This window comes from Onychostoma macrolepis, chromosome 17 (assembly GCF_012432095.1).
Source record: "Onychostoma macrolepis isolate SWU-2019 chromosome 17, ASM1243209v1, whole genome shotgun sequence".
NCBI classification, from domain to species: domain Eukaryota; kingdom Metazoa; phylum Chordata; class Actinopteri; order Cypriniformes; family Cyprinidae; genus Onychostoma; species Onychostoma macrolepis.
In genome coordinates, this window is record NC_081171.1 from 27,774,244 (window position 1) to 27,796,888 (window position 22,645).

General features: G+C 39.3%; 2 protein-coding genes across 2 annotated transcripts in view; both read right to left on the minus strand.

Moving 5' to 3' along the window:
- Positions 1 to 22,645, minus strand: part of znf292a (zinc finger protein 292a) — a 52,126-nt gene that overhangs the window by 27,468 nt on the left and 2,013 nt on the right. Inside the window, exon 3 of the mRNA XM_058748787.1 lies at positions 18,072 to 18,150. Within this exon, the coding sequence (XP_058604770.1) occupies positions 18,072 to 18,150 (79 nt within the window). The remainder of the gene's footprint in view (positions 1 to 18,071; positions 18,151 to 22,645) is intronic.
- Positions 7,896 to 13,716, minus strand: LOC131522918 (uncharacterized). Its single transcript, XM_058748788.1, has 2 exons — positions 8,702 to 13,716; positions 7,896 to 8,093 (listed from the first exon to the last, which is right to left on the minus strand). The coding sequence occupies exon 1, from the start codon at positions 9,764 to 9,766 to the stop codon at positions 8,855 to 8,857; it is 912 nt and encodes a 303-aa protein (XP_058604771.1). The 5' UTR covers positions 9,767 to 13,716; the 3' UTR covers positions 7,896 to 8,093; positions 8,702 to 8,854.

Genomic DNA, 22,645 nt, shown 5'->3' on the forward strand with positions numbered 1-22,645 from the left:
CACATAACATTATAATGATAACACTATTATAATAAAATGCTGTGAATTTTTAGAGTTCAGTTGCCGTGTTTCTGCACGTTGTTGCGTCAAGAACGCGTCCACAAAAGGAGTTAATTCAGAGCCGCGCAGACACGTTCATCCATCGGGGCGTTTTGTGCATATAGCCAAGTTGTTATATCAACGTTATGTTGTATAAATAATGAAGCGTATTTTATATGAGATAAATGAGTTAAATCCCATTGATTAAAAACCTTCTATCAAATAATTAATTCTACTGGTCATTCAGCGCGCACAACTCAAAACAGAAATGCAGAACATTAATAACTGTCATATACATAACGTTATAAGAAGAGCACTATTGTAAAAAATGTTGTGAATTCTTAGGGTTTCGCTGACTTTTAATGTTAACTATCTTTTAATCAGAACATAAAACATTATTCACTCCGTTTGTATCTGCGAGGCGTCCATTACACATTTTCCCTGTGTATTAACGTCAGTATTTATGACTGTTGAATGTCTGACTTGACTCTTGGTAATGTATTTTGACCCCGCCCCCAAAACATATGATTCGACTATCAGTCGACTGTCAGCAAGATTCGAAAATCCTGATTCGACTATGAAAATCCTTAGTCGGGGACACCCCTAATAAACAGATATATGGCATCCCGATTGACCCTGATCCCTTGATGGGCATTTCTAGTGTGTTGCCTGAGGGTATAGATCTCAGGAAAGATATCCATTCTGTAATTGCCTTCACTACACTGCTAGCAAGGCGTTTAATATTATTTAAGTGGAAAAGGGCAGACCCCCCAACTCATGGTAGCTGGATAAAAGAAGTAATGTCTTATATTCAGTTGGAAAAGATTAAATACATGATTCGAGGTTCGAAACGTAAGTTCCTAGACAAATGGTCTCCCTTTATTAAATACTTTGAAGAGCTCCCTGGCCTTTAGGATGGAGTAGCCAGTCTCAACCTCCACCTCTTTTCTTATATCTTTTTTCCATATCTTGTTTTATTTATTTATTTCCTTTTCTTTTTCTTTTCTAAAGGTCACCTATTTATTTAATATATTTAGGTTTGAGTATATATGTATGCATGTACAGTGGGGCAAAAAAGTCTTTAGTCAGCCACCAATTGTGCAAGTTCTCCCACTTAAAAAGATGAGAGAGGCCTGTAATTTTCATCATAGGTATACCTCAACTATGAGAGACAAAATGAGAAAAAAATCCAGAAAATCTCATTGTAGGATTTTTAAAGAATTAATTGGTAAATTCCTTGGTAAAATAAGTATTTGGTCACCTACAAACAAGCAAGATTTCTGGCTCTCACAGACCTGTAACAACTTCTTTAAGAGGCTCCTCTGTCCTCCACTCGTTACCTGTATTAATGGCATCTGTTTGAACTCGTTATCAGTATAAAAGACACCTGTCCACAACCTCAAACAGTCCAACTCCAAACTCCACCATGGCTAAGACCAAAGAGCTGTCAAAGGACACCAGAAACAAAATTGTAGACCTGCACCAGGCTGGGAAGACTGAATCTGCAATAGGTAAGCAGCTTGGTGTGAAGAAATCAACTGTGGGAGCAATTATTAGAAAATGGAAGACATACAAGACCACTGATAATCTCCCTCGATCTGGGGCTCCACGCAAGATCTCACCCGTGGGGTCAAAATGATCACAAGAACTGTGAGCAAAATCCCAGAACCACACGGGGACCTAGTGAATGACCTGCAGAGAGCTGGGACCAAAGTAACAAAGGCTACCATCAGTAACACACTGCGCCGCCAGGGACTCAAATCCTGCAGTGCCACACGTGTCCCCCTGCTTAAGCCAGTACATGTCCAGGCCTGTCTGAAGTTTGCTAGAGAGCATTTGGATGATCATATGGTCAGATGAAACCAAAATAGAACTTTTTGGTAAAAACTCAACTTGTCGTGTTTGGAGGAGAAAGAATGCTGAGTTGCATCCAAAGAACACCATACCTACTGTGAAGCATGGGGGTGGAAACATCATGCTTTGGGGCTGTTTATCTGCAAAGGGACCAGGACGACTGATCCGTGTAAACGAAAGAATGAATGGGGCCATGTATCGTGAGATTTTGAGTGAAAACCTCCTTCCATCAGCAAGGGCATTGAAGATGAAACGTGGCTGGGTCTTTCAGCATGACAATGATCCCAAACACACCGCCTGGCAACGAAGGAGTGGCTTCAGAAGAAGCATTTCGAGGTCCTGGAGTGGCCTAGCCAGTCTCCAGATCTCAACCCCATCGAAAATCTTTGGAGTCCGTGTCGCCCAGCGACAGCCCCAAAACATTACTGCTCTAGAGGAGATCTGCATGGAGGAATGGGCCAAAATACCAGCAACAGTGTGTGAAAACCTTGTGAAGACTTACAGAAAACGTTTGACCTCTGTCATTGCCAACAAAGGGTATATAAAAAAAGTATTGAGATGAAATTTTGTTATTGACCAAATATTTATTTTCCACCATAATTTGCAAATAAATTCTTTAAAACTCCTACAATGTGATTTTCTGGATTTTTTTTTTCTCATTTTGTCTCTCATAGTTGAGGTATACCTATGATGAAAATTACAGGCTTCTCTCATCTTTTTAAGTGGGAGAACTTGCACAATTGGTGGCTGACTAAATACTTTTTTGCCCCACTCTGCCTCTGTTACCAGTAATTTTAGTTCCTTTACTATGTTATCTAGACAGGTATTCTGAAAGTGTGTACTTATATTTATTTATGTAATTATTTATTTTTTTCTTAATGAAGATGTACCTCTTCTGCAATTTGTTTTATTTATTTTTATATATTCATTTATTTTATTAATTTTATTTTTTATTAATTAATTTATTTATCTTTGGATGTTGTCAGGCCTTTCGCCTTAAATGATATCATATGGACTGAACAAGCATGGGACTCTTTATTTGTATTTGTATTTTTTTAAGGCCGTGGTTATGGGGTGGGGGGAGAGAGTACTGTTTAAATTTTAATGTAAAAACTCAATAAACAAAATATTCAAAAAAAAAAATAGTAAGAGTACTGACTGGTGGAGTACTGATTTTTTTGGCCATTCTATATTCTCTATGTCCTAGCCTAAATCCTGTTTTTATCATCTAAGATTAATAGCGAAGGTAAACCATTTTTGTTCATGCGTGATCTGGAATAAGTTATTCGTGATTTAGTTTTTACAAGGTTAGGTTACTGTAACTTTCTATATGTTGGTATTAATAAATCATTGCTTAACTGCTTTCAACTGGATCAAAATGTTGCTGCTAGTCTTTTAGAAGGTACTCGTAAGAGAGACCATATTACTCCTGTTTTGAACTCTTTAAAATGAATTAATTTAAAATTTTAGTTTTTTGTTTATAAACCATTGAATAGCATGGCTCCACTGTATTTGGTGGAACTGATTGAGAACTATGAGCCAAGCTGACCAGTTGGCCTTAACGATTCCTAAAGCCCAGTTCAGACTACACAATGTTTTTTTGGTTATGACAGTCACTGTGTCAATTTATGCAATTTTTGACTCCTAAAATCATGTTGTGAACAAGAAACATGTCAGACTACATGTTGTTACCTGACCATTCAGTGCTTACTGTCTTTAACGATGTGCGTGCTGTTATCGATACGGCATGACTAGACAGCAGGTGACATGAACGTAAACAAACAATGTCTAGCAAAAAGCATGTTTTGCTCTGTCTTGTCCTTAGAAAAGCCCAAAAAAGAAAGAAAACGTGAGAGCGGACACAAATCTGGATTGCATGAAAAGAACAGTACAGACTGTCAAAAAGAAAGGAGGTAAAACAGTTTATATTTGACCTTTTTTCACTCTGTCGTAGTAGTTCCTTGAGGAAACATCATAAATGTAGGTGTATTATTGCCATAGCACCATGAACATTTCCTCCATTGTAAAATTCCACCTCGCAGGAACGATATCATTCTCTCTTCTGTTTCAGTTTGTTTGAAAGCACGTACAAAGGCACTTCTGTGCTCCTATTGGCCAGTGTCACAGATGTAACGGAACATTTTTGTAATTTTGTTTTGTTCATATTTGTAGTTTAACGGCTGTGATTGTTCTTTTATGTGTTTTATATATTGTACAGCTCTTTGGTCAATGGACTGTTGTTTAAAAACGCTTAATAAATCAAATAAAGAGAAAGATGAGAAAAGATTGTGTATCATCTCAAGAGGTGAAAGAGCGAGGACTATATTTCTTTAAGGCACACTATATATCTTCAAATCCACTAGCTGTCTGGCATTCTTGACGGTCTTGTCAACTAACCTACTGTATCTTTCGGAAGCCATATTAAGCTGGCTTGTGAGAACTGCTGAACTCAGTCGAGTTATTTTTGTGCCTTAAAACTTAAAAATCATAAACAGCCTATTTTTCCATTCAGCAGATCTTAATAAACCATTAGCTGAAGTTACAACTGTATTCTAAGTCAGGAAATCATAGCAACTGTATCAAATTAGGTGAGCTCTATAACACTGGAAAGTTTGATCACAATTATTAAATACATTATTAAATGAATCCAATCAAGTTCATCCACAGGACATTTTAAGTCAAGTCACCTTTATTTATATAGCGCTTTTAACAATACAGATTGTGTCAAAGCAACTTTCCAATATCAAAATAGGAAAATAGTGTGTAATAATGTAAAATGACAAGATTAAACACTCAATTTTCAGTTAATTCATCATTTTAAAAGGTTAATAACAGCTTTGTATGTTTTGTTTTTACAGAAAGGACATTTAAGCCTTTCAGCTTGCATGCACCGCAACTACTTTTAATCTATGGATGAACGCAACTCATTTGAGTAAAGGAAACCTCTTATGATTAACAAAGACAAGACATCAACATGATTATACAGTTCAGTGTGGCTTTCACATTATATTACTTGACAGACAATTACTGCCACAGTGCAGTTCTGTTCATATAGCACTGAGAATGCAGGGCGGTCACACTACACTTTTCATTCCATTGGCTTCCATTCATAAGCATGAAAATTTGGGAGAGTGGAAACGCAAGCTCCTGCAAAGAAGTTTCGCATTTCCCTAAGTTCCAAAGTACAAATTTGGTGAACTCTGACCAGCAAATTCATATCACGTGAAACCGTGTTACCAATAGAAGATCCATGCATTACAGCATAAATAACAAGAATAAGTTTAAAACTGCAGCGCTGCAGAAAATTGGAGTACATTGCATGTTTTTACATTTTGGATTTATTATTATTTGATATGTGCTTAACTTAAATTATTTAAAATACGCTGAAGAGCATTACACCATTTCAGTGTCCAAAACATTTGTAAGCTTAAAGTCTAGTGTGACTGCGGCAGACGGATAACTTAAGTGAAACTATGGCAACTAAAGTGCAAGATGTGCAGCGGCAAATTGTCATATACAAATACAAAAACACTGTAATAGAATGTTGTAGATTCTTTGTGATATAGTTGACATTGTTCGGCATCTTCTTCTCGCTGATGCTGAACTTCGCCTTCAAGGTCTTGGAAGAAGGTGTTCACCTGCACACCAGAAGCGATGGGAAGTTGTTTAACCTGTCCCGCCTGAAGGCCAAGACCAAGGTCCGCACAGTGCTCATCAGAGAGATGCTGTTCGCAGATGATGCCGCTCTGATCTCGCACACCGAAGAAGATCTTCAAAGTCTGATGGATAGATACAGCATTCTGAGTTTCTGGCCTGACAAGGAAAGATACTTCAAGACCGCTAAGGTTTTATTGAGCTCTTCAGTAAACCCTCTATATCGCATTTACCTGCCCTTCAGTTGCAAAGGACCCAGCAGTGACAGACCCCGTCTGACTCTTGCTGCTCTGAAAGCACTGCAGCCCAGTCCGTCAAGGACCTCCGCATTGGCAGACACTACCTGAAACACACGGCTTCTTAATGATGCAGCCAGGCTGTAAAGGACCCCGTGAAGATCCATCTGACCCAGCTGCCTGGGGTACATTCTTCGTACGTCACTAACTCCGTTAGCTGGATTTGACTGTTGACGATTTCGCCTGATCTTGGATTGGTTGGTTCTTCAAAGCTCATCCCGGAGTTGCTGTCATAACAACAGGCCCGTTAGCTTAAACCTGCTCGGGAGCAGGCTTATTTCATGTAAAAAGGATTAGATTGCATCTTTTTAAGCAGAACTGATACTTAAAATCTGTCCCAGCCACTGCTACTTTATTAGAAGAGTATCCTCACAGCCAGTTTCACTCATTGAAATATTTATTCATGATAAAATAATTACTTTATAATTGTATTGGAGTCTTACACACATGCTATACAGTTAATCTGAGGCGTGCATTGATTTGAGTGGTGACAGCTATTATGGGAGTGGCTTGATGAAGCGCAGGAGATGCAGAACTTGATCTTGACCCTTAAGAAACTTTAATTAATGCTGATTGGATTGATCACCCAACTGTGGAACGTACTAGCAGACCAATCACAGCACTTGCGGTCCGTGTAGAATTGATGTGTTGTTACATTTTTGGAGAGGTGCACGTCAGGCTAGTTTCATCTGGTCAGAGGAGAACTGGCCCCCCGACTGAGCCTGGTTTCTCCCAAGGTTTTTTTTTCTCCATTCTGTCACAGAGGGAGTTTTGGTTCCTTGCCGCTATCGCCTCTGGCTTGCTCAGTTGGGGACATTTACATTTAGTAATTTTGCAGACGCTTTTATCCAAAGCGACTTACAATTGGGGAATACATAAAGCAATTCATCTTGAAGAGGCAATCCGACAAACGAAGTGCTTGTAACTCCAAGTCTCAGGCATTGTTTAAATAAGTACAAGCTAGCAAGGGAAGGAATAAGTAAGGAGAAAGAGTTTTTTTTTTTTTTTTTTTTATGTGTAAGGTGAAGTCAAGTAGTGTCGAAAGAGATGAGTTTTCAGCTGTTGCTTGAAGATTGACAGGGATCCAGCACTCCGAATATGGGTGGGAAGATCATTCCACCAGCCAGGAATGGTGAACGAGAATGTTCTGGAGAGTGATTTTGAGCCTCTTTGTGATGGTACCACGAGGCGTCGCTCACTAGCAGATCTCAGACTTCTGGAGGGCATGTAGATTCTTAACAGTGAGTGCATGTAGGCGGGTGCTGAACCTGTGGTTGTTCTATAAGCAAGCATCAGTGTCTTGAACTTGATGCGAGCTGCGATTGGTAGCCAATGCAATGAGATAAAGAGAGGTGTGACATGGGCTCTTTTGGGTTCCTTGAAGACCAGTCGTGCCGCTGCATTCTGAATCATTTGTAGAGGTTTGACTGTGTTTGATGGAAGTCCAGCCAGAAGAGCATTGCAGTAGTCCAGCCTAGAAATGACAAGGGCCTGGACAAGAAGTTGTGCAGCATGCTCCGTCAGAAAGGGCCTGATCTTTCTGATGTTGTGTAGTGCAAACCTGCAAGATCGAGCAGTCTTTGCAATGTGGTCTTTGAAGGTCAGCTGGTCATCAAAGACTACACCAAGATTTCTGACCGAAGTTGATGGGGTAATTGTTGATTAACCTAACTGGATCGTGATGTCATGCTGTAGAGTTGGAGCGGCGGGAAAGACAAGAAGCTCAGTCTTTGCCAGGTTGAGCTGAAGGTGATGTTCTTTCATCCAAGCCGAGATGTCCGCCAGGCAACCTGAGATCCTTGCAGCTACCGTTGGATCATCTGGTTGAAAGGAGAGATAGAGCTGTGTGTCATCAGCATAGCAGTGGTAGGCGAATCCATGTGCCTGTATGATGGGACCCAGTGATGTAGTGTATGTGGAGAAGAGGAGGGGTCCAAGAACCGATCCCTGAGGAACCCCAGTGACCAGTGTATGTGCTGGATACCTCCCTCCCAGGCCACCCTGAAAGACCTACCAGTGAGATAGGATTCAAACCAGCGGTGGAATTCCAGCGATGCCCAGTGATGAGAGGGTGGAGAGGAGTATCTGATGATTGACAGTGTCAAACGCGGCAGATAGATCCAGCAGAATGAGGACTGATGATTTGGAATGGGCTTTTGCAATTCGCAGGGCTTCAGTGACCGAAAGAAGCGCAGTCTCAGTTGAATGGCCACTCCTGAAACCTGACTGTTTAGCATCCAGTTTGTTGTTCTGTGAAAGAAACAATGAGACCTGGTTGAAGACAACACGTTCAAGTGTTTTCGCTATGAATGGAATGAGAGAGACAGGTCTATAGTTTTCTATAAGAGAAGTGTTTAATGTAGGTTTTTTGAGCAGTGGGGTTACCCGAGCCTGCTTGAACGCAGTGGGGAAGATGCCTGTGAGTAGGGATGTGTTGATGATGTGTGTGAGTGCCGGTAAGAGCGTGGGAGAGATTGCTTGCAGAAGGTGCGAGGGGATTGGGTCAAGAGGACATGTTGTAGGATGGTTGGAGAGGAGAAGTTTGGATACTTCAGCCTCCGTCAGGGGACAGAAGGAGAAGATGGGAGTTTTAGCAGTGGATGTGGTTGGTTGGGGGTCCTGTGTGCGTGGAGGTGAGAAATGATCACTGATCGATCTAGTTTTGTCTGTAAAAAAAGTTGCAAAGTCATCAGCTGTAATAGAAGTGGTGGGAGGTGGTGGAGGGGGACAGAGGAGAGAATTAAATGTTCTGAAGAGATTACGCATGTCTGGAGCGCTGTTGATCTTGTTGTGGAAATGTGAGGATTTGGCAGTGTGGACATCAGCAGAGAAAGATGAGAGCAGAGACTGATACCTACTCAGGTCCAACGGGTTGTTTGATTTGTGCCATTTTCTCTCTGCCGCTCTGAGTTTAGTCCGATGTTCACGAAGAACATCAGATAACCAGGGGTTAGAAGGGGCAGCCCGTGCTGACCTAGAGGAGAGAGGACAAATGTCGTCTAGGCAAGAAGTTAAGGTAGAGCATAAGTTTCAGTAGCTGCGTTTACATCCAGAGATGAGAAATGGGTAGGTGAGGGAAGAGAGGAGGATACTACAGAGGAAAGATGGGAAGGAGAAAGGGAGCGTAGGTTTCGTCTAAAAGTAACCGGTAGGGGGGTTGGTGGCACACGGGTAGCAAAATGTAGTGTAAATGTAATGAAGAAATGGTCCGAGATATGTAGCGGTTGTACCAGAATGTTATCTGCAGTACAATTGCGTGTGTAAATTAAATCAAGTTGGTTGCCTGATTTGTGCATGCTAGTAGTGGTAAGGCGATTGAGATCAAATGAAGCTAGGAGTGAGTGGAAGTCTGTAGCATAAGGCTTGTCTAGGTGAATGTTGAAATCACCAAAGACTAAGAGTGGAGTGTCATCCTCCACAAAAGAGGACAACAATCCGTCCAGCTCCTCTAGGAAGGTGGCTAGAATTTGTCCAGGGGGACGGTAGATTACCACAATCTGGAGTTTTATCGGAGCTGATACAGTAATGGCATGAGATTCAAATGAGTTGTAATTGCATAGGGTAGAGCGGGTTGAGTATTTCCAATTGTTTGAAACGAGCAGGCCAGTACCCCCACCCCGGCCAACTTGACACGAAGTGTGAGAGAAAGAGAAATTAGTAGAGAGAGCAGCTGGGGTTGCTGAGTCTTCTGGACGAATCCAGGTCTCAGTCAAGCCCAAGATGCTGAGAGTGGATTTTAAAGAAAAGGCAGAAATGAAATCAGCTTTGTTGACGGCTGACTGACAATTCCAGAGACCCACAGAGAAAGCCAGAGGTGTAGTGGAAGATGTAGAGATAGGGCGTAGGTTAGCAGGATTACGTTGCCGTCTGCGAGTGATGTTAGAGCGTGGCTGAGAGAGAACCAGAATGTTTTGGAGACACATGATAGAGGTAGAAGGAAAGAGGATAGGAAAGCAGAGTGTTTGAGGAAGGAAAAAAAGATACTTAATTGTGTAGCTCGGTGTCGTTGCTCGGTTAAAGTCGCGCAGGGACACTTCATTTCTAGCGATTATTGTCGATTTGATTGCACAGATACTATTTAAACTAAACTGAGCTAGACAATGACATCTCTGAATTCAATAATGAAATGCCTTTAACTGAAAATTGAGTCTTTAATCTTACTGTTAAGTGCTTTGACACAATCTGTATTGTTAAAAGCGCTATATAAATAAAGGTGACTTGACTTGACATTTAGCCATTCTGTGTTCACTCCGTTTATTTGTTTCTACGATTTATTTGGTATCTTCCTTCTTGTTTAGTTGTCTATTATCTGTTAGCAGTGCATATTCATTTATTGGTATTATCACTAGTTTTTGTATTTCCTCTTGCATATCTATTGTTAATAAATTTCATTAATGTTATTAAAATTGTGTCTTCTTTGTGTTGATGATCCAAGACTCTACTAGCTATCTAAACCACCAATCTTTCAGATAAATCAGTTGACCAACTCCCTCCAGTTAATGAATCTCAAATTGTGGAACAGCTTGTGGGAAACACTCCCATATTGTCAAAGTAAAGGCTGTTTCACACTAAGCACGATGCGAAAAAGCAAGGCGAATTGCCAGCGAATATTGTTTTCACACTGAGCGTGAAACGATTGATCGCCATCTGCTAATTCATGCCTGCACACTAAGTGGTGCCGACCAGCAATGCACTTTTTCCTAATGTAGCCTATGTATCTCGTATAAGGCTTTTACATTGTTCGCTGCTCAACATACCATTAAATTAAGATAAATAACTTTTGATTCTTCATCAGAAACACAAACTATCCATAATGCTTACAAGAATGCATCTGAAAATATAATTAGAGGTACAATTAGCATCAAGCTACATTTCAAAATGTATGTAATTATTAATGTTTTTAATCAAACCCCACTTTAAACCATCATTGAGTGCTTGTAATAACTTCTGATTGTGATATAAAATGGCTTTAGTTTCTATAATAGGCAGACATGCACTCTTTATATGTTATAATGGACTGAACGCTACCTGCTTGTCATTTGGCATAAACATCCTTATTCTAAAAATACCATGAGCTGCATAAAAACACTGCTCAAAAAAATTGAAGGAACACTTTTTCAGAGTATAGCATCAAGTCAACTAAACTCCTGGTATATTGATCTGGTCAGTTAAGTAGCAGAGGGGGTTGTTAATCAGTTTCTGCTGCTTTGGTGTTAATGAAATTAACAACAGGTGCACTAGATGGGCAACAATGAGACAACCCCCAAAACAGGAATGGGTTTAAAGGTGGAGGCCATTGACATTTTTTTCCCTACTCATCTTTTCTCATCGTTTTTCCACTAGTTTTGTATTTGGCTAGGGTCAGTGTCACTACTGGTAGCATGAGGTGATACCTGGACCCTACAGAGATTGCACAGGCAGCGCAACTCCTCCAGGATGGCACATAAATATATGCCATTGCCAGAATGTTTGCTGTGTCTCCCAGCACAGTCTCGAGAGCATGGAGGAGATTCCAGGAGACAGGCAGTTACTCTAGGAGAGCTGGACAGGGCAGTAGAAGGTCCTTAACCAATCAGCAGGACCGGTGTCTGCTCCTTTGTGCAAGGAGGAACAGGATGAGCACTGCCAGAGCCCTACAAAATGACCTCCAGCAGGCCACTGGTGTGAATGTCTCTGACCAAACAATCAGAAACAGACTTCATGAGGATGGCCTGAGGGCCCAACGTTCTCTAGTGGGCCCTGTGCTCACTGCCCGTCAACAGAGCTCGATTGGCATTTGCCATTGAACACCAGAATTGGCAGGTCTGCCACTGGTGCCCTGTGCTTTTCACAGATGAGAGAAGGTTCACTCTTAGCACATGACAGATGTGAAAGGGTCCGGAGAAGCCGTGGAGAACATTATGCCGCCTATAACATTGTTCAGCACGACCGGTTTGGTGGTGGGTCAGTGATGGTCTGGGGAGGCACATCCATGGAGGGACGCACAGACCTCTACAGGCTAGACAATGGCACCCTGACTGCCATTAGGTATCAGGATGAAATCCTTGGACCCATTGTCAGAACCTACGCTGGTCAGTGGTTCCTGGATTTCTCCTTGTGCACGACAATGCCCGGAGAGTATGCAGTCAGTTCCTGGAGGATGAAGGAATTGATACCATTGAATGGCCCCCACGCTCGCCTTACCTAAATCCAATAGAACACCCCTGGGACATTATGTTTCGGTCCATCTGACGCCGTCAGGTTGCATCTCAGACTGTCCAGGATCTCAGTGATGCCCTGGTCCGAATCTGGGAGGAAATACCCCAGGACACCATCCATCGTCTCATTAGGAAGCATATAAGCGCGTGGGGGCCATACAAACTACTGAGTACCATTTTGAGTAGCTGCAATGAAATTTCAGCAAAACTAGCCTGCTGCATAATTTTTTCACTTTGATTTTCAGGGTGTCTTTGAATTCAGCCCCTTTAGGTTGATAATTTTCACTTCCATCAAACGATGTGGAATCCTTTCGTTCATAGCACATTACTCAGTCCGTATCAGTATAGATATCCAGCATGATATTTTTCCCCATTGAAATCTGATGTGTTTTCAAAGTGTTTCTTAAATTTTTTTGAGCAGTGTATATTGTCATAATCATATGTATATTTGCTTTCATATTTCATGTGTAGAACAATGTTTCTCTAATTTTTTATATACAGAAGAGCAAGAGATATGATTATATGATTGACAGGTCTAGAGTGAACGTGCATTCTAGAGTGGACTCGTAACACTTGTGCTCGTGGAATAAAACTGACGGTGATCTTTAGATCACATAATTCAGTGGAGAATTAATAGAAACGATATTCTGTATAAAGAACATGTGAGAATAAATCTGTTCTCAAATAAAAACGATAACAAGAACTCAGCATCCACTCTCTTCTCTCATGCGGGATACTCTTCATCTAATCAGACGGCCTGTTTCATCGCGGAGCGACGGGGAAGAAAAATTGACACACACGACGGAAAAAAAAATCTTCGCTTTTTCGCACCGTGAATGATCGTGCCTGGTGTGAATAGCCCCATTAGGGATCTATTGATTCAAAATTGTCATCGCAGGGAATATTTGCGCTGATTTTCACATTCAGTGTGAAAAGGCTTTAACAGTCCTCAACTGGTGCTCTGAACTGAGCAAGGTGGGAATTGGTCATCTGATATACTCATCACAGCACCTTGAGTGACGTGTGACCCAAAAATCACAATGTCCTTGGTGACATGAGATTTTTTAAAAACTTTTTTTATTCACTACATAATAATTAATAATTCATATTTCATGAAGACATTTGAGAGACTGGTGTTGGCCTACTTTAAGGACATTACTGGACCCTTGCTGGACCCCCTGCAGTTTGCTTACTGAGCAAACAGGTCTATGGATGATGCAGTCAACATGGAACTGCACTACTTCCTCCAACATCTGGACAAACCAGGGACATATGCAAGGATCCTGTTTGTGGACTTCAGCTCTGCTTTCAACACCGTTATCCCATATACCCTTCTGAATAAACTGACACAGCTCTTTGTACCCATCTCCATCTGTCAATGGATCACCAGTTTCCTGACAGAGAGGCAGCAGCTAGTGAGGCTGGGAAAATTCACATCCAACACCCGCGTCATCAGCACTGGAACTCCTCAGGGCTGCGTTCTCTCCCCACTGGTTTTCTCTCTCTACACAAATGATTGCACCTCTAAAGACCCCTCTTTTAAACTCCTGAAGTTTGCATATGACGCTGCAGTCATCGTTCTCATCCAGGATGGTGACGAGTCTGCTTACAGACAAGAGATTGAGCAGCTGGCTGTCTGGTGCAGTGACAACAACCTGGAGCTGAACACGCTCAAAACTGTGGAGATGATAGTGGACTTCAGGAGAACCCCCACTCACCCCTTCTCCCTTCAGGCAGACACTACATATCTCTGTGCACTAGAACATCTAGGCATAAAAACATTTTTTTCCCCCATGCCATCTCCAGCTTAAACAGCTAACACAGAAATTATTACCTGTGTTCTGTAATTCATTTCTCTAATTCAGTCTCCATCTCTAATTACTAGGGGTGTAACGGTACGTGTATTCGTACCAAACGGTTCACGGGGCAAATTCCAAATGGAAGTGATCATCCCTATGCCCTGCTCCCTTTGAAGGGCAGAGCCCTTGGAGTGGGGACTTTGGAGCGAGCAGGGCACATGCGTGCCATTTTGTAGTGTTTGGAATGCACTTGGCAAAGGGAGCGACGTAATTTCCTCATTATCTTCAGCTGGCATGTTCCCGTGACAACGCAGCATGATGTCCGTCAGCAGATGTCCGTCAGCAGATGTCGCTTACTCAACTATTAAAGGTGGCATATTTTTTTTACTAATGAAAGAGTGCATTTCTTATCTTTGTGATTTTAAAATAATTGAAGGAAAAACTATTTATGGTTAATTGTTGAATATTTCGAACAACTGAAAACAAAGCTTGCTTGAAATGAAGACGTCTAATGAAAACATTTCAGTTTTACTGTAAAAAGCAAGTTTCCTAAAAAAAAAAAAAAATTGAAAATAACTTTCATTTTTTGCAAACAAAATAAATAATATTGCCATGTTAAAAGTAGAGAATAACCAACATCTCTAGCAAACAAAATACATTTTAAATAATGCAATGTGAAAAGTAGAAAATAATAACTTGCATCTCCTGTAAACAAATGTTTTAAAATGTCTGGATACAGAAGAGATGATGCCAACCCCCCAGAAGACCTCAGATGATGCTTACCCTGGAACAACATATAAAACTACCAAATTTTGCTTAATCGAAACGTTTAAATTGCAAAGTTTAATCACAACATGTAATCATTGCGGTTAATAGTGTTCACCGTCTGTTTGATTAGGTGTAATCTGTAACTGTCTGCATGATTTTTGGTGGATTTCCCTCACTATATGAGTGAGCGCCGCCGGTGCGTTAGAGCCCTGCACGGGCCTAAAATTTAGGCCCTAGCCCGAGACGCTCAGGCCCTGGCCCGGCCCGTGTCCGACAGCTCATCAGAATTCTCGGCCCGAGTCCGACTCGAGCCCGTCTTTTTCCCCCCTTCTCCCAAAACAGCTTATCTACTACTGTTTCAGCTATTAAAATAGTTCAGTTTTGTATGAAATGGCAAAGTGATTGTATTTCGTTTCATTATTTTATTAAGTTAATTTAGAAAAACGTTTGGAGCATTTTTTTATTCGTTAAATGTACGTTTTTGCTTTTTAAAGTAACGACCAAGCGGCCAGCGGCAGACAGCGAGTTGATCATAGCCTATCCTATGTTTGATCAATTTCAAATTTCAAATCATCACGACTTCTCTAAAATTAAATCTATAATTATAAAACAGCTCCACAATGTTAGTTTAAACGCTTGACCTAGATAAATGTGCACTGATGCATATCCAGTAGTTTGTGCGGAGAGTGGAAGCTGAAGTGCGCTTTATAGGACGCGCCAGAACGATCACTTGCATTGGAAACATTTCAAAATAGGCTGTCATTTTTGCTCATAAAGGTAAGAGTAATAGGCTACGTTGTTCGGAACTGTAAAGGGTCTAATTTTATTTGTGTGCACTCACAATATCAACAAAACGTGCTTTTATAAAAAAAAAGAAGAAAAAAAAGAAGAAACAAAAGCAGTTTCGGTTTTGAGCAAGCGGAGCGCTTCTGAAAAACCGAAACACAGCATATAGCCTACTTGCCACACTGACTTGATAAATATAGTATCTATAGAAAGCTTTGAATTACTACTATAAAACGAAATAATTTGAATCGAAAACAAAAACTCTTTCATTATAAAATCCCTAAAGATGCATTTCTCTCTAAAGGCGCATCCAGTGAGGAGATGGCGAGTCAGGATCATCATCAAATGCATGGCTGATCAAAAAATGCAGCTTTTCCCGAAGCATTGGGAACTTTTTGTAACTCCACGCTCCAACTTCTCCCTGATGCTCTGCATGGTCAACTATCACCTGTATGCTAATGCGTGCATGCGTTGCGTATTGCTTAGGCGATGTATAATATTTATAATATAATCAGTATTTAATACAGTAGCCATGTGTGCTCTGCGCGTATATGGGCACAATAAAAGGAGAGAAGTTAAATGAGCCCGAGTCCAACCCGAGCCCGATCTATAAAAAAAAAAAAAATGGCCCGAGCCCGGCCCGAATGGACTCAGCGTGTCAGGCTACGGTGCGTCCAGTTTTATGTGAACAAAACTGGATCCTCTCCCTCTCTCTCAGATATTACAAGTGCACGTTATGCAGTGTGAGGGCAGTGGGCACCGACCGGCAGAAACATAAATCTGCACCTATGGCATGGAGGATGAAACAAAACCTTGTCAGAGCCACAATGCGGCGCAGAAGTGTGCAGTGTGTGTGCTTGCCATGCATCTACATTTGAAATAACGAACCTGAGCGCGCAAAAGATGCGATGTGAACGGCTATTTCTTCATGTGGGGCTCCGTTTTTATGATGAGAGGAGTAGAAAGGTTGAGAAAGCACTCCAGGTAAATTTTGAAATGTACCAGCTTTATATTATATCTATCTACTTATCTAGTTTTTTTCTGCTTGATAAGCAGTTAAATGTGTTTGTTTACACACAGAGAAAACAAAACGTGTAAGCTTTTAATAAGTCCAAGAATAAAATGATTATTTTTTTACAGAACTTTTTTTTTGTTGTTGCTGTTTTCTAACAGTTTGGACTTGTAAAGTCCAAGAAATAAAGAAAGAAAACTTGCACTTAACCCTTTCACAGGCATTTTGTTTAGACAGATATGGTGATGTATCATTATAGGATTTTCTATAAATATATCGATTATCGCAGAATCGCTGTATCGTGATATTATCGTTACCGTGAGCCATGTATCGTGATTATATCGTATCGTGAGGTACCCTGCGATTCCCACCCCTAATATACACAAGTATTTACTCTAGGTTACTACTGGACATTCACACAGAACACCTCATTGCATCTAAAACCGCGAGACACAGCACTCAGGAAACGTTTTTTTAAAAAGTGCAGCGCTGAATGCCTACTCTGCCATGTTGCTGTCAAATACAAAAGTTGCCATGCCAATCTCGCAACTAGGGATGTCACGATACCAAAAATCTAGTAGTTGGTACCGATACCGCTAAAAGTACATGATACTCAATACCATGTCAAAATCACGAGAAAAAATAACAATAATACTTAAAGGGTTACTCCACCCCAAATAAATTTTTGTCATTAATCACTTACCCCTATGTCGTTCCAAATCCATAAAAGCTTTGTTCGTCTTCGGGACACAAATTAAGATATTTCTGATGCATTCTGACAGCTCTCTGACCCTCTCATAGACAGCAAAGTAATAATCACGATCAATGTCCAGAAACGTTGCAAGGAGATCGGTAAAATAATCTATGTGACATCAAGGGTTCAATCATAATTTTTACGAAGCTACGAGAATACTTTTTATATGCAAAGAAAACAAAAATAACGGCTTTATTCAACAGTTCGTCTCCTCTACGTCAGCGTAGCACCGTTTTGGAGAATATCCGCTGGACGCAAACTGTTCTGTGTCAGCTGCACCACACGGATACGTCTTCTACATATATTTATGCTTTGATTTGAATGAAAACAGCGCATCCGGTATGCAGTATGATAATCGTCCAGCCCTAACTAGCAGTGCTATTTTTATAATCACGGCACACAATATTTGTTTGTACGCATGTATACATGTATAGTATGTGTATATGATTCTGTTCACTATGTGAATAAAATATATCACATTATTCAGCTACTTCAGAGTGCAGCCATTCTAGCTGTTCCTGGCTTGCACAATAGCAGCCTTGTGTGCACTGAGGTTGTGGCATTCAGCTGATAACATAGAGATCAAATGTGCATTGAAAATAGTTTTCAGTGTTTTGTAAACCCATAAAGCCCTTAATCAAGCCATCTGATATACATTTTTTTATTTTGACCTCTTTCCGAAGTTCTCTTTATAGTTCTTTGAATAAAAAAAAAAATAGTTATGTTATTGTGTGACGGGTGTGATTCAACGGTTGATAAAGCTGATCCTTTATCAAAATCTGATGCTTATATGAAGCTAATATGCTTAATTGTATCATTCTGCCTCATAGTTTAATGATCTAGGTCCATCCATTAATTCCCCATATGTTACCTTTATGGTAATAAAACATGCAATTAAGTATTGTCTCTGACCTTGACAGAAGATTGAAACTCTTCCCATAAGGCACCAGGGATTTTCTCAGAGAATGACAACAGAAGATTCAGACAGCTCCTAAGAGGAAACAAGAACATCTAATGAGTAAATTCACTTACACTGCATTCAAAAATGACTCACTTGTTTACTGATGCACTAATTTTTTGTTTAATGAACAGCATAGCAGGCCACTATATGGTTAAATAGTGAACAAAAATCATTAAGCAAATATGGACGTTAAGGTTGCACCCCAGAGAACTGCAGCTCTGCAGGAATTTGAACTAGAATTGCTGCACAGCTGAATGACATGTTTAAAACAATAAAGAATGACATAATGAGTTCTGTTAGCCACTAAACTCTCTCTGTATAAATGGAAAATACCACCCGTTCTGCAAACCAGGCAGCATGAACAGTTTCTAGACTTTGAAAACATGACACGACCATCAGCGTTAAGTCAGCATTATGCACTGGTCAGTGAAGAATAAATATTTACTAAATATTTGTAATGTCAACATTAAACAAAATATCTGTGGTAATTATGAACCTCATTAAAGAAATGCCATCTGTTTAATTCAGGGGTCTTCAACACGTCGCTCATGAAGCTACAAGTAACCCTTGGCCTGATTGGTGGTAGCTTGCCAAGACGTTTTCATCCATTCAGAGTGATATTATATACGCACTCTACATTTCACCAGAGTGACAATGAATTTATTACATTTTTCTAAGGTTTTTTGAATTGACCCACTTAGTGGACATGACTTGGCAAAGGCCACTACAAAAAGGGGTTTCTGAGCGAACAGTAAAATCATTCAATAAGTCAAAAGTTTCATTACTAGTTGTATATTGCACTGAAACAACTGAAGTTATAAGTACTTTCTAAATGTTAAACTAGTATTAGCTTTTGCTGCTATTTCACCACTGGTATTGATAACTGTAAAATGTATATAGCATATAAAACTTTTTTATAAAAACTATTTTGCAGCAAAAATAACTAGATTAGAAAGATATTTTTATCATGATATAAAATTACTCATTTTGTTACACACAATTTATGGTCACGTCGCACATGAAGTTTCCAAAGTCAATGAGTAATCATGTTAAATATTTGTAATGTCAACATTAAACAAAATATCTGTGGTAATTATGAACCTCATTAAAGAAATGCCATCTGTTTAATTCAGGGGTCTTCAACACGTCGCTCGCGAGCTACAAGTAACCCTTGGCCTGATTGGTGGTAGCTTGCCAAGACGTTTTCATCCATTCAGAGTGAGATAATATAGACAGGTCCCACTCCCTCCAATGCAAATAATTTTTTTTTTGTTTTGACACATTGGCCGTGAGGTTATTTTAATGATCCGGTTTAGTATTCTAATTATCATTAAACCGGCATTTGATCATCGCAATTTGAAAAACCCAACTTAATAACACCAGACGCAACAGTTGCGTGTCGTGCCACAGTCTGTCTACACTGAACGTGACAAAGCGACCCTTGCAGATCATTTATGTCAGTTCATCATAAATAGAACGAAGCATTAGTTTACTGTCGGGGATTTGTGTTGCGTTGCACCGCATCCAGTGTAGACAGCATCACTGATCATAATGGGTTCTACTGTATTCTGCCACGTCTCTCTGTTTGTGTCCAGTGTAGAAACTTGTAAAAGAGTCTCACGCAGGCACAACACGCAGAGTAGGTTTCGTTTTGTGCGAAAATATGATGGAAGGCAGACTGCTGAGAGAAACTCTAAGAAAGAATGTGTGATTGAATTGTATGAATGCACAAAGAGGAAATGGCTGTCTTCAGAAAAGTTTCAAATGTCATTTTCTTTTCAACTTCCCACCTTGCTTCTGCTGTTCCATAAACACCACCAGCTATTAAACAGTGGATTTACAATTTCATATTATCCCATGTGTTGAGATTTTTAGAATGCATATTATCTTATGTAAGACTGTTTATGGAGCAAATTTGGACTGCAACGATTACTCGATTCTATTAGAGTATTCGATTTAAAAAAAAGGTAACACTTCATTTCGACAGTCCACTTTAGACATTCTACTAACAGTAAGTAACTTTGCAACTACATGTCAACTAGCAGTCATTAGAGTATTAGTAGACTGTGTCTGTTTAATATCTTCTAACATTTTATTTTGACGGGTCCACAACACACAACATACTGACTATGACAAACTTTGCAAGTATACGTCAACTTATTCTACTAACCCTAAACCTACCCTAACAGTCTACTCTGAGAGTTAGTAGACATGTAGTTGCAAATGAATGAGAATTAGATTACATGTAGTTGACATGTAGTTACAAAGTTATTTATAGTTAGAATGTCTAAAGTGGACTATCAAAATAAAGTGTAACCTAAACAAATCATTGATTTCATTTTGCCTGTGTCAAGTAATCAGCAAAATACCGGAAGTGGCACATTTCACGGGCAAGAATCCATGAAACGCTTTATTAGACCGTTTTCCAAGGCTGCATGATATATTAAACCCATTTAAAAAATCATAATAAAGCATAATGCTATTGTGAATTCAGAAACGCTACAATTCAATTAAATAGATACATGCATTGCAGGTTTAATATATGTGCTTTAATTATATTTGTGTAGGTCACGTGTGCGTGTCAGAGCAGCTCCATTCACAATAAATGCTGCTCCACACGAACTGTTATCATTTACATGTGTGGACTGTGGAGCATCTCAAATTTCATCTCTGCATATTGCTTATGAGTTTGGGCTTATTATAACATTCATCTGGGAACGCAACGTGCGCCATTTCATCAGATGTGTAAGGTAAATCATTTATAAACTAGTGCTGTCAAACGATTAATCGCATCCAATAATATATGTGTGTGTACTGTGTATATTTATTATGTATATATAAATACACACACAAGTATATATTTAAGAAAAACATGTTACGTTTATACATTAAATATATTTATATATGATATAAATTATATGAATATAAATATATACATGCAAATATTTTCAAAATATATGCTGTATGTGTGTTTATTTATATATACAAAATAAATATACACAATACACACACATGCGATTAATCGTTTGACATCACTATTATAAACCTATGCAAACCTAGGAGAATACATCAATATCTTTCTCAATATGCTAACTGTTCACTGTAATTTCAAAATAAAAGCTCAAACCCTCACTCCCGAGTTTACACACTTTTGATGTCCACAAATTCAAGAAATTACAGTGGCTGTAGCATTTGTCGCGAAGAAATGGCCAAATATTAAAATTTAGGTGGACATTTAAATTAAATGTTGTTTAGTCAATATTAAACAAGGATTAGATTGCACAGTAAACTGTAAAAACAATCGTCAGGCTGTTGGCGCCCTCTGCAGGCATTTTTTTATAATGCGTAATGTATGTTTGCTCTCTTGTTTATAATATAGTATGTATTTTAATGGTTTTGTTCAATAAAACCATATGATTACTTGCTTTTGATACATTATTTGAACTAATTATTATTGCCTCATTACTATATATGTATTTTAAGTAATTTTAAAAGTTATTGCTCACTTTGGTCTATTTTTATTACTACAAAAAAATGTATTATAATTATCTGATTACTCGATTAATCGTCAAAATAATCAACAGGGGCCTCATTTATAACTGTTGCATACGCACAAAACCTGCCCTGAAAGAGGCGTACGCCACTTCCTACACAAAAGGTGGGATTTATAAAAAACAATCTTGACTGGAAAATTTGCGCACCTGCACGCAAACTCTGACCTATGCATACAAATTTTTTTCCTGGAGAGAGAAAAGTAATGAAGTAAACAACAATATTAAACTGTTTTCATTTCGATATACACATTTTCATTAAATATTTCACTCTCATTAATGGAGATAAGCACTGAAATTACATAAAGCGATTACACAGAAGTTAAACCAAAATTAGCTTTATGAGTTTAGACATAGCCTATTTGTAGTGGATGCGCTTGATTACTTTTCCTGTGGCATGCTATGTTTTAATGACAGCGAGGAGTGCTATAGGTGCACAATAATTTATCTTTAAACTAAAGTGCACATCTCATGTTATGAGATATTTTTTGCGAGAACATTGATCAATGATGCACACTTACTTATATTATGGCGGACACGGCTGGATTCGGTGGAACGGTCTATTGTCTGGTTTGAATAGGTCCAATGATAACTGTACAACCACAGCTGCACAGAGGTGTTGATGTCGTGTGAAGGCATGAAAAAAACACTGTATTTGAAGGATATACCTTGAAGAAAACGGTAAGATTTGCACGTTTCCTTTTTAAAATACTTTGTCAGTGACGCGCAGAGTCAGATAATTGTATTTACACTGCAATAAATATAGGCCTATATTTTTCCACTAAAAATAGCTAAAAGATGTTCATCTTATCAGTAAAACTGCATTAATTTAATTTTTAAAACAATTGAAATATTATTTGGCCAGTGGAAATGAATGAGATCAACTCTATTCTAAATTATTTTCCTGAGAACTATTTTTAAACAGTTTTTACGGATAGTTTGATATATTTTTTCAAAAACATAACAAGGATACT

Bases quoted from the DNA above. Each gene is read 5' to 3' on its own strand.
- LOC131522918 (XM_058748788.1), bottom strand. From the start codon at position 9,766: ATGTGTCTCCAAAACATTCTGGTTCTCTCTCAGCCACGCTCTAACATC.